Genomic DNA, 12,970 nt, shown 5'->3' with positions numbered 1-12,970 from the left:
AATATAAATATATACGGTACATGATGTTTGTTGGTTTTAATTTATCCTCATTTCATTAAAGTTCATATTTCAAGATAAACATCTGCAATCACTCACGTGGAAAAGAACTATAAAGGAAGAGGCTTCTACTTCTATTGTTGCGCTTCTGACAGTCCACTTCACATGACGAATGTTAAGTTATTCACACATGCATTTAGTGCAAATGTTTCAACTGAAAGTGCATAGCCAACAAGTCAAGCATGACAAGCTCATTATCCCAACACACGGAATTTCAGGGTGTACTTGGTATAGCCCCCCAACATGTACAGAACTGCAGAACTCAACGGAGAACCCAGCCGCGCAGACAAAACGAAAAATCTTTGACAATTCAAAATGTAAATATATTTACAATATACATACTTGTAATATATTAATGTGCACACAGGCCATCAGTCAACTTCTTGTTTTCATCACCGCAATGTTTTTGGATTGGTGTTGAAGTTTTATATCCAAAATCCATATGCTTTGCATGGTTGGAGTTATACAAATGCATTTCACAACCATAAGAAAACTGAGAAAAAGAAAGGCTCATCAAATGGCTAATAGTTATTGAGCTTCGTTGAGCAAGAGTTCAAACCTTCATCTAGACACTGCCTCGAAATAGAATGACTTGAGCAAGTTACTTGGTTTTGGAGGATGACGATGAGGATGCACCTTGATTTTCATTCTGGTTGTTTCCTAGGAAATGGCCGGAGGCGCCTACGTACAGCCGTGATCTCATTGGCCATTTCTGTAATACACAAGAAAATAGTTCACTACACACAAAGAGGACAATCGGAACATTATGCGGTGTATTTACTTCCCAGTAGACTTTACACGTGTTAATTGACCTATATTTTTTTTTTAAAAATACGATTTTTAGAAGCCTCAACATAATTTTATATAAGTTTAAAGTAGCCTAATGACTAATTTGTATCACCATGTGAGTAGGCCTAATGTAATAGAAAATACATCTCTCTGTGACGCTTACCTTTACAGGATGTAAGTATCCATCACCTTTGAGTGACTGTAAGGCCTCGGTTTGTTTAGTGATCTCTCCCTCTTCCACTCCTTCTTCCTGTAAGGTTCGTGTCAAATGGGCTATGTACGTAGTGGCCAAGATCAAAACATCGAGTTTGGACAGTTTCGTGTCCGGTGGCACCGATGGCAAGGTTCTCTGTAGCTCCAAGAACGCGTGTCTGAGAGTTTGCACCCGACTCCTTTCCCGGGCTGCGTTAGCTGCAGCCGGACGTCCCCTGCCTCCAAGACTACTGCCTGGGACCACCCTGGAGCGAGACAGGGCCTCAGTCCGCCGGCTTTCGGTCGATAGCATGTCGGGACTGGGGCTGGAGTTAGGGCTTGATGTGGGACTCTCATCCATTACTGTCAGTGGACCATTTCCACTATCCATGCGGGTCGTCTGTCTTCCAACCATAGGGACCACTTCTAAACCTGAATGGCAACACATGTCTCATTTGATACATTCGACAAACACACTGTCAAAATTCTAAAGAGGACATTACATAGAACTTTGCAGCCAGTGCTTGATTGATGAACACGGCGTCAGCTCCAGGCAAAGAACACATTTATTCTAATGATGCTGCTGCTGTGATAAACAACTATTGCTGCAAGTGTTGATTGTTGGAGGATGTTATTTGAATATGTTGTATTTGGTTAAGCGTAGCTGACAAACAGCAAAGAAGCACAGACAACAAAAAAATCCCACAAACAAATGTATTTTATGATTCAGAAGACACTGAAAACGCTCCACCCATGAAGGCATGCAGAGGTTAACTTTTAAAAACAAAGCAAGGGACAAATTATCAGTTTTCTGTTAAAAAATATCTAATGACATTAAAACAATGTGAAAGACATCTAGCTTACCTTATCTCCTCTGCTGTGATGTAAACGAACTGCATACATAAACGTAGTTGTGTCTGAACTCTCATACGTGGCTTCTTGCTGCGCCGCTGAGGAGATGAAAAGCCAAGTCCAGTTTCAAGTCCCAAAAATCTATATAAACCAGGCGCGGTTAGCGGAGAAGGTGCGGTGATGCCCCTGCACACGTTGCGCTCTTACCTGAATGACTGCGAGTCTCAGGAGCCTCTAATTTATTGGTAACACAAAGAGCTGACAAGTCTTTCACTCCGGTGCAATTAATCAAGAACCCCTTAAAACTCCCTGGCAGCCACTGAGGCTCCTTGCTCTTTTCACTTTCGCAACTTATTTCTATCTGAGAGCGAAGACGTATTTTCAACGCCAGAGGCAGCATTTTTTTCCTTTCGTTGGGGGACCAACTCGTATTTCTTGTTAGACTTCAATCTAGAGATAAATGCGTTTATACCATAAAAACACATGCTTCGTGAGATGGATTTATTTTTAATATTTAATCGAAATAACTGATGTTTTTGCTCTTGCTCCCATCCTTCATGTATTTGCAAAAACATCATTGACCTCTAGATAACAATTCTCAATAATGCGTAAGTAAGAAGATATTGCCATAGTGTTTGGAGTTGCAGAGAGCATACACAGTTTACATTTCTGGGACACAGCTAAATAAGGCCCAAACATTGCAATCAACAGGCAAGCTTGAGGAAATTCTTGAGAGACTAGTAAATTAATCACCCTGATTTCCAAGGTCCGCAAACGGAGATGTCGGTAAATTAATGAATGGAATTATTCATAACATGTATATCTCAGACTGTTCTTAATAAACATTGTTTTTGTAAGGATGAAGTAACAGTATCGCTCCAGGCCACTAATTATGAGGTAAAGCAAAAAAGGTTAAGTAAGCTTCTCTGCTTAATTACTCCCCATCTTTCAGAGGTTATACTCTTGTGTGGTTTTAAGAGCTCATTCAAAGGTAAGCAGGGAATTGAAGCCACGCACCAGTAATACAATGACCAAAGTATGTTTCGATTCAGCGAGTTTTGTTGTATAGAGAGAATTGCGAATGAGGATTAGTCCACATATATACTGTAGATAATTGTCGAGAAATGTAATGTCAAGTCAATGTAATATAAATTAAATTGGAAATGTTCCTTATCGTGGGGTTAAACCTCAGTGGAGACATAAAAAAGTAATGAAAGTAATGAAATAAAAGCTGTGTCAAATATTTATGTGCGGTTCGTGTATATATTAGCTATGAATGAACATGTTAACATACCAAGTCAGCATCCATGTCTTAAAATTATAGTTGTCTCACATACGAATACATTTACAGAAACAAAACATAAAACATGTGAATGAAATAGTTTCAAATTCACAGTTTGGAAATGTGAAATATGAAGCAGTCTATCCTTAATTTACATGTTCAAAATTATGCTTCACTTTGTGAGGAATGTTTGTTGTTTGTATTTCATTCTGTCGAATACTTAACTCATCCATTGTTTATCAAGACATACAATGTTTAATCATTGCAGGATGCAAGACTCCAAAAGCTATTTTAACGCATCATTTCAAATACCAATAATCACCAAGGAATACAAATAAGCATATAAATAAGACAAAAAAATCATTCATGTAAAGTAAACAAGCTATTTTATTCGTGGTTTCACAATAAAATAGAAAATGAAGAATAAGAAACTATAGGCGTCATATTTAAAACAGGAAGCAGAGGATCTGAAACAGGTCTTGTTCTGTTGAAATGGACTGCAGTCCACAGAGCACAGTGTGTTCCATCCATGTGAAATGTTCCACACTGACAGAGAAGTGACACTGGCAAAATGTGGCTGTAGACTTCCATCTTCAGAGGGCAGAGATCCTCTCCAGACGCTGCTGTGACAGGCTGAGCTTTGCATGGGAGCGTGCAAGGAGGTGTGTGTGTGTGTGGCAGAGAGAGAGAGAGAACGACGGAGAAAGAGAGAGAGAGATGAAACAGACAATAAATAGAGTAAAGGTGTGAAACAAAGAATTATGAAGATGTGTGTTTTTTGGGGGGATGAAGAGGGGGAGTAATATCTTGTCTTAAATCAAAGTCAGATGACTCCTGGTTTTATGACAGTCGGTGAGTAGCTCCCCAGCACTTAACATCACATTCTGTGACCTGCGGGGCACACTAAGACACACAAACAAGACACACACACACACACACACACACACACACACACACACACAGACACACACACACACACACACACACATACAATCAAAAGAATTGTCAGACAAAGTGTCTCAACAGCATCACAGAAGAATTCACATTTACTGTATCGCTTGAATGCATCTAAACTGAAAGTGTGATTCTAACCTTTTTTTGTGTAAAGTTGCCTTAACAGTTTGTATCTTGCAATTCATGTAATATGAAATCTCTATTATTTATTGACTTATTTGCAAAATTGTCATTCTATACTTTATATTTTAGTTACACAAATAAATACATTTGGATTATGATTTTCATATATCAGAATAAGTGTGACTAAGCATTAATGTCAATGTTATCATTGTATGGCTTTTAAATATAAAAGCAATCTGAAATATATTATTCAACTATGATTTAATATCTTATACGTCTGAAATGATACTGGGGAATCATTAAGCAGTTAAATTCTGAATTCTGAATTATTGAGTAAGAGGTAACTTATTAAAAACACACATCAACGCACATTCACACACTGTATGCTGTACTGCAAGATTTAAGACTGTACTTATCAGATTAGAGTGCAAAAGTGTCTGTAAAGTAAGCTCTGAAATCAAAAGGGCAGTGCTGTGGTTATCCTACACATAATGAGCTCATGTTTGGCCTTTGCCCCCAGAGCTTGTAAGAAAGATGTTTATTTGTACAGGAAGAAAAAGAAAAAAAAAAAACTTCAGGTTGGAACATTTGACAAACAGCAGACCATTCATCAAACACATAAGAAGAAAAGTAGAGAACACTTATTTCAGAAACACTCAGATGAGAAATCATTTTAAAAGATTACAATTTTGTAGCCTATTAATTGATATCCAATGATAATGTGTCTCATGTTATCAATTTTTTAGGGCTGCGTATACAAACAATCTAAACACACTAAATGGCCACAAAAAATGTAATCCATCCCTTAGTCTTAAAGGGGTTTAAACAAAAAATGATGCTGGTCTAAAGGCAGCTATATAAAGGACTGTAAGTATAGTATAGAAGAAAAGTATAATCAACGTCTGCTTATACTGCACCTAAATGTCATGCATTCACTTTTCGCGCCATCTCCCCGGCTCTTAGCGTCCTTCGTCCTCCTCTTGCCCCTGAAGCTGGCGTAGGGGACGATGTGAGAACATTCGGGGACGTTGTGAATGGCGACTGTAAAACAAACAGGGGCTCAAGACACAGGAGGACCAAACAGGAGTGTTCCTATACAACTCTAGTGATAACATGCACGCTTAGGTTGCTTTAGTCCTAATATAGTATAAATTACACCTCTTTTGACCGATTTGATTAAAACAAAGCCCAGACAGACACCTAAGCTGTACGTGAAGGCATGCACTGTGATGGAAGATGTGGATGTGAGCCTCTTCCAATGGCACAGATATTGTATTGACACAACATGACAGTGTCTGCAAAGCTGAGCAAAAAAAAAAGTGAACGCCTATCAGCCTCACACCAGGACCGACTTCACTGCAGCGATGTGTTCTCTCACCATCGAAGGGGTAAGTGATCTGTCCTGTCATGACTCGCTCGTCCTTCAGTTTCTTCTTGGCTTTGGAAGCCTTCCAGTTAATTAGGAACTGCCTGGACAGCTCATTGATTGCTTTCCTGTCAAGATCCTCTAAAGCAAAATAACTTTGGATCATTATCATGTTCATTATTTGCATTTATTAACCCCCAGACCAATTTCACAACCTTTATCATCATTAGTCTGTACTGTAAGTTACCCTTTCGATGTCATATACAGAAATGTTATGAAGATGATTATAAAGATTACATATATTTCTAAAATGAAATATAACATTGACATTTATTTATTAAATTATAACATTTACTGTATATGGATTTTCTTACCTAGCGTTTTGCACACAGTTATGAGTCTGTCTCTGTACTTAGGTTGCTGGCATACGGGATTTCCACTCAGATCCATTCGATGTAGTTCAGGCCACTGACTACACACTATTTCAATGTCCTAAAAATACAACAAACGTACAAAAGATCTATGTATTTATGTATCTATCTATCTATCTATCTATCTATCTATCTATCTATCTATCTATCTATCTATCTATCTATCTATCTATCTATCTATCTATCTGTATACATGAAATGTATGTCTTCTGAATTTGAAAATAATAAGAAACACTATATCAAAATTAAACATGCAAAACATGATTTTGTGATTAAACCGAAAGTAATCTCTTACAATAATATTTGTACAAATACCCCAACACACGTCATTAACACATTTACTACTCATTCTATTATTGTGCTTACAGAGGCAAAACAGAGTCTTAAACAAAAATAAAGGTATAACAGGGGAATGTACAGGCATAAACAGGACGTCAGCTTGTTCTAATAAATGCTGTCACAAGGACGGCTTAACTAACAAGTTCCCCCGGGCACCAGTCCTCCAGCATGTTGCCCCGCAGTGTATGTTTATCTAAAGACACATTAATCCAAGGCTGGAAATATGAATACTCTCTGGACACGCTCTGATTGTGCATTGCCTTCCTGTCTCAACTTAAAGTGCTTCCACTTTTCAGTCCACGTGCAATCAGTTTCTCGCGGGGACCCCGGAGTGGCCTGAGCTGCTCTCAGGCGTTTGATAAATGATCTGTCAGGCCCGTCACTCACAGAAGCCTGGCTGGGAAGTGCCCCAGCAGCGCCAAATTGCCCTCCCGTGTGTGAGTGCTGAGAGCGGGCCTGGCTGGGTCTTCCGCTGGCCCCCACAGTGGACTAATGATGGCCAGTTATGAACCTGTATTTGACCAGTGCTTCGACCCATACCCCAGCTCACCACCCCCCACCCTCAGGCCATCTCCTCTCAACCTCTCCACCACCCCCAGCCCTGCAGTCTGACCACGCGCCGCTAACGGCCTCTGCAGATACCCATTTGTCACTCGGCTCCCTGCCTGTCATAATCTATTTTAAAAATCCATAATGCCTCCGCTGGATTCTGGGGCCAAATTGTGCCAAAGGAGGGATTGATCCTGCTGGTGCTGTCATCGCCCAATCAATAAGTGGCCGAGGGGTTGTATAAATTAAAGGAGATATCTGCTAACCAAGAAAGCAGCCCGTGACACATGTATTGCAATTACCTGCAGCAGGGATATCTGTCAGCAGTCAGTAGATGCTGTCCAACTCTCTTTTACTTCAAACAGTGGCATCCTGAGGTTTACATTTTAAGCTGGGACCAAGTGCCATTTTTAAAAAGCTAGTGTTTAGTGGAAAAAGAGGACTTTCTGGGTTGTAGCATTACACATAAAAGAACGGCTAATTTTTCAATATTAGCTCCAAGAGGAGTAAAGTACATCTTTTGCTTCAGATGATTGTCTCCTGTAATTCTGTGGTGGACGCAGATTATCAGATGCGTGATTCCGAGCAAAATCAGCCCTGGGAGGAAAGGACAAAATTTGCACTTGTTTAAGTTGTCAGCAGAGCTGGTCCCTGGGGAGTAGCTTGCTGATTTGTTGAATAATTCGGAGCCTGTGCAAATCCAGGGACCAGGAACTGTTGGCAGGATTTGAGGGATTTGGTTTTTAGCACCCTGCTCTCCATATCATTTCACACACCACTAGAAAAATGCAACTTTATTATTGAAAGAGTCTCTGATCAACAGTGTTGTCCATGTGTCCATTTGCAATGCAACGGATATTTCTCTGTTGTACTGTGATGCTATTCCTTTTCTGGTACTCGCTTTGACAAACTTTACGGGGCAGTATTTTTGAAGGTTAGCTTTTCTCATGTCCAACTGCTGTACTTATGTTGTGAATGAATGCGTGTCTTTCTACAAAAAAGTGCAGTGAAGTTTCCACTCACCTCTATGTCCCTAAACTGGTTGTCTGATGCATATAAATCTGTTAGCTTTATCAGAGGAGCCAGGTCCCTGATTTCATCAATATTGTTGTTGTTGATGTTGAGGACAGAGAGCGATTCCTGATGATACAACACATGAAAGGTTATACTCAACGTTACAAGGAATACAGAGGTATCACATCCCAGATATGCTTATAAAACTCATTTTGGAAAGAGGTGCTATTGCTTTTGGCCTATGCTGTTTTATTTGGTTATAAATGGAGGGGTTTACCAAGCCTTAAACTGGGGTAAGCTCCAGTTCCTACAAGTGTGCCTTAATTTCTTTAATTATCAAAATAAACTAAATTTCTCAGATTTGCACTTTGTTTACTCACGGCCCAAGGAGTAAACAGTCCTTGGTGATATGTCAGAAGAAGAGAAAACAGAGGGCGCTTTTAAATCACTGAGAAGGTTTTGGAGAGCCAAACACATTATATCTGATTTCTGGACCACCATACAAGTGGAAAAGATATTTTTCACATTACCTACACTGGGAGCCACTTCTTGGGCTCTGGCAATGGCTGTTTGCCGTAAATGTGGTTAAACTATTTTCCCTGTCAGCTTCCTCACTTAGGAGATCAGGGAATAATAGTAAAATAGAAATAATTCTGTCGGTTGGCTCTTTTATGGAAAAGAATTCGCCGCCCAATTAATCAATATACATCATATACTCGGGACATTAATATGGTGTATTTTATGCCTTGTATCGGTACCACTGTACTATAACTTATTACCACTAATAAACTACTTACTGTTACTAAAACTAATTACAATAAATAAATAAATTGCTTAATGTAAGTACGATACCAGTATATAGTACCACAGGAAATAATATAAAGTGGTACTGAAGAGAAGGTATAAAGTTCTCTTGGTGTCTGGGTCTGAACTTGAGCTTGGTGTACAGGACCATTTTCTCTGTCCGAAAGTGAAGTTCTCTTAAGCAAAGGTTTGACTGTAAGTGAGGTGTTCTTACGGCGAGCGAGTTCATGGTCCTGGGGTCAAAGAGCAGCGTCTCTCCCTGTGGTAGCCTCTGGCCCTCAATGTGCAGCTCCTTCAACTCCTTAAGCCCGTCTAGACCCTCGAGAACCGTGATGCTGTTTCCTCCAAGATACCTGACACAACAGATCACCACCAGAGCTTTGTCACACCAGCACTGCCACCAGCGCCTCCACGAACAGCACCACAGACCTCTCTAGCCCCCCTCCAGATCAGGTAACACACTACTGTTGTTTCTGTTATTTCATATCACCAGCGCAAGCAGGCAGAGCAGACTGATCCTATTTCAAAGACTCTTGTTTCTGTCCCCCACCCCCCCCCCCCCCCAGAGCTTGTTGCATGCGTGCTTGTAACTGTGTATGTCGTGGGAGGTCTTGCACTCACAGTTTGGTGAGCTTGGTCAGGGCAGAGATGTTCTCTATATGCATGATGTTGTTGTTCTGCATGTACAAGTGGGTGAGGTTGGAGGCACAGGCCAGGTTGGAGATATGCGTTATCTGGTTGTCATACAGGTACAGGACTGTGAGATTTCGACACATAGAGAGGTCATCCTGCAGGAGAACAATGAGAGCAAGACAAATGAATGTATTAAAAAGCTGATGTTGAAGTTTAAATGGGTCACTTTCTTGAGGTATTGTGTCCCTATTCTATGTCTATGGGAAATTATGTTGAAGATTATGCTGAAAATGTTGTTCATGTGCTTCATATTAACACATACAAAAATAAAAAATGTGAAGTAAATAGTAGCACACATTGTTAAAAGAAAATACTCACAATATCATCTATGTTCTTGTTTGAGAAGTTTAAATGGGTCACTTTCTTGAGGTATTGTGGGAGGGAGTTGTGTCTTTTATTCTTAGACCGATTGCTGTATTTGGCAATCAGATCCACTGTCAGACGGACCATGATGGCTCGTCACACCAAAATGCTCACAGAAGAAAATGTCCTTACCAATACAGTCATGGGACAATGACCACACAAGTCTGTAAATTACAGATAATGAGGGGATGAGGGTCAATAACTCATCACATTTAAACAAAAAAAAAAGTCTGGAAACCTAAAATACCTTGTTTAAAAATCTTCACATATTGACCTTCAAATTCATTCCAATAGTAGTTAGATCTAACAGTTAAAAGATAATGAACCTCTGTAGTTATGTTTTTTTAAATTTAGGAATTTGATCAGTTTATTAATGGTAAAATATTACTATGTATATTGCGTATGATGATGGCACATGATGTGTAAATATCAGAATATCAGCATATACAAACTACTTAATTATCCCTAAAAATAACACTGTGGGAAATTTGGGGACATTTTCAGTGGGAAAATTAAATAGATTTGTGCACAGATTAGTGTACAGATTAAAGTATTTTAAAGGGCCAAAATAAAAAGCCCTTAAAAAAACAGCTGAAAGGGCTCCTTCTCTTTTTTCCCCTCAGATATCAAATATTGCATTACGGTACTTTTACACATACTGTATAATATTCCTGAATGTACAATATGCAGTTATCATCAAAGTATGGACATAATTGCTGTTGTGTTTTTGTCTCTACTCTACTCAATTTAACTGTTACTAACCATTTAAATAGTGACTCTGTGTTGTACAAAAAGGGTTCACGCTGAGTAGATTATGCATAGTCAACACTGACCGTTTGAGTAAGGTCTTAAAATAAACCTTGAATTTTTAGGGTATCTGTCATATAGGATAATTGAGAGACTGCCTTCAATCTGTAGACACGTAATTCCTTAATAATCCCTTGAATTCTGATTAATTTAGGAAAAGACCATAATCATGCCTTTTATCACATATTCATTCAGGACATTCAGGAGGACTAACAAATGGCTTGGCTAAATTCAAGGTAAAATTAAAGAAACATGTTTGCAAATTAAGGACCCCTTAATATAAATCAAGGTCTTTTGCATAGTTTCAGGGGCAAAAAAGGGGAATGTACGTGTATTTTAAGTGTTTTATGTTTTAAGGTGAACCAGAGTACTGACAGTGCTACCCAAAGGTACTCTAGATGATTGATGTTAAAACCATTAACTCCTCTCTTTCAGTCTCAGAAAGACAGCATTCCAAAAACGAGGCAGAGGAGGTCAAAGGTGAAATACACAGTAGCGACAGCAGTGTGTAAAGACAGGTTGTGGTGAGAGAAGATCAATTGATTGCCAAGGGAAAGGCAAAAAACTTCTATCATAATGCCCCGGAGGTTTGCATATTAGCTTGACCCTGGCCTCCCCGAGACATCTTAATACAGGCCCAATTCTTTGCAGCATAAGATTCCTCTGTCAGGGTTCAATACAGGTCTTGTGGTAAGTTCAAACCCCTTTAGAATCCAGATCTCAACTGGCCTACTGTTGAGTGAATGTCACAAATAATATGATGAATGCCAAATTAATAAATATTTACTTTCCCCAATGTTAAGATCTGTAACTTCCTGCCCTGAGCTAAAATGTCATTCACCAAAAAAGATCACCAAAGTATGACAGAGGCAAGGTTTTTCCTCCACTTGGTCTTAGGGCATGGGCTCAGGGAGAGTGGACATGATGGATTTTGGACTGATGAGGATGTCTCAAGAGGGAAACCTGGTAAGACCCAAGGTTTTTCATGACAATAATAAAATAGCCAAACAAAATAAAGCATAATAATTTAAGATTAAATACAACCAGTACAAGCAGTAAACTTGAACCGTTGTAGAGGTAATTTTATCTGAACTCTTTTTGCTTTCATCTCTTGTTCACATAGCACTACTACAACTGTAAGCCCAGGAGAATAGGTGATGGAGGGGATGACATATCACAGGACTTTAGAGTAGGCATATTTAAATGTACTGTTGCCAAGATTATCTCCAGTCTTAAACTTCAACCACTAGAATGTAAGGTAACTGAAAGTTTCAATGAATAGCTTATGAAAACACGTTAGTTAGTTAGCAACATAGCTTGCATTTCTGCATGACTTACCGTAAGAACCTTGCAGCGCCAAGTTACTCAACTGTTCACGTTAACACATTGATGAAACCTGGATGCTGAAGTATTGACTTGGGGCTATTGCACTGCTGGTTACATCGTTATTTCATTGCACTCACACAAGATTCATCTGGAGAGAGCGGTGTTTCACCTTGTCTTCATATCACTTTCATAACGCAGACTATTCCTCCGGTCCACGACATTGTTTGGGGGCACGGTTGCTATGGTTACACAGCGCTAAGACAAGCAGGAAGTGAAAACGTCAGGGCGATCAATTTTGGGACACGTGAAGGTAACTTGATAGTTTCTGTGACGCCGAAAATGTTAATGTATAAAACACCAGAAACCAAAATATCGAGATGCATTGAACACACGTGACGTGAATGTATCGAGAAAGGTTTCATGATTCCCTCTAACAACATTTGTGTAACCTACAATACGCATCTCATGTGTCAATTTAAAGTCAGCAGCCTAACAAGAAGCTGTAAAGTAGACAAAACTGAGATGCCCTCTGTTAGGCCCAAACCTGTACCATGTCACGTGGACACAGAATATAATAAAACTGGGAGGGATTGTATGACGTTTTTTTAAGGTGAGAACATACATTACCCCCCCCCCCCCCCCCCCCCCCCCCCTTTTAACTAATAAAACATAACCTAAAGGTAATCAGGCCTAAAACAAACATGAGAATCCACTAAGGACATTGTAGATGAATTACCCTACATGGCTTTGGCGTTAACTAATTGATCAGATTCACTGAATTATTACAGCAGTCAGGTACGAAAACAAAACACATCCTTTAGATTTGAAGGCTACTCATTAAACAATAAATAGGCCTACAGTAATTCTGTGCAGGTAATACATCTGCAGATACCTCTAACAGTTAACTCTGGGTAAAACATTAGTTTTTGACCATTACAATACAATCTGCTATTTTATCCAATATGAAATAGTTATCAAAACATGCTAAAATATTCACATAAGGCTTGGTGAATAAGATTTATTTTTATA

The 12,970-nt window shown here is 39.3% G+C and overlaps 2 protein-coding genes across 2 annotated transcripts; both read right to left on the bottom strand.

Annotated features, from left to right (window-relative positions):
* Positions 1-658: 658 nt before the first annotated feature.
* On the bottom strand, positions 659-1,475 carry tcf24 (transcription factor 24; the record flags this gene model as incomplete). The annotated part of the gene is made up of 2 exons (XM_080855459.1): positions 1,010-1,475; positions 659-769 (listed from the first exon to the last, which is right to left on the bottom strand). Exons 1-2 carry the CDS (start codon positions 1,451-1,453, stop codon positions 659-661), a joined length of 555 nt encoding a protein of 184 aa, XP_080711585.1. The 5' UTR covers positions 1,454-1,475.
* A 3,669-nt stretch (positions 1,476-5,144) lies between these two features.
* On the bottom strand, positions 5,145-9,895 carry ppp1r42 (protein phosphatase 1, regulatory subunit 42; the record flags this gene model as incomplete). The annotated part of the gene is made up of 7 exons (XM_080855458.1): positions 5,145-5,290; positions 5,628-5,756; positions 5,990-6,107; positions 7,958-8,074; positions 8,967-9,105; positions 9,374-9,540; positions 9,764-9,895. 7 exons carry the CDS (start codon positions 9,893-9,895, stop codon positions 5,145-5,147), a joined length of 948 nt encoding a protein of 315 aa, XP_080711584.1.
* Positions 9,896-12,970: the final 3,075 nt, after the last annotated feature.

This window comes from Sprattus sprattus, assembly GCF_963457725.1.
Source record: "Sprattus sprattus genome assembly, chromosome: 17".
Classification (NCBI taxonomy): domain Eukaryota; kingdom Metazoa; phylum Chordata; class Actinopteri; order Clupeiformes; family Clupeidae; genus Sprattus; species Sprattus sprattus.
Note: the sequence above shows the minus strand (reverse complement) of the source record. Positions and strands in the feature narration are given on the sequence as shown.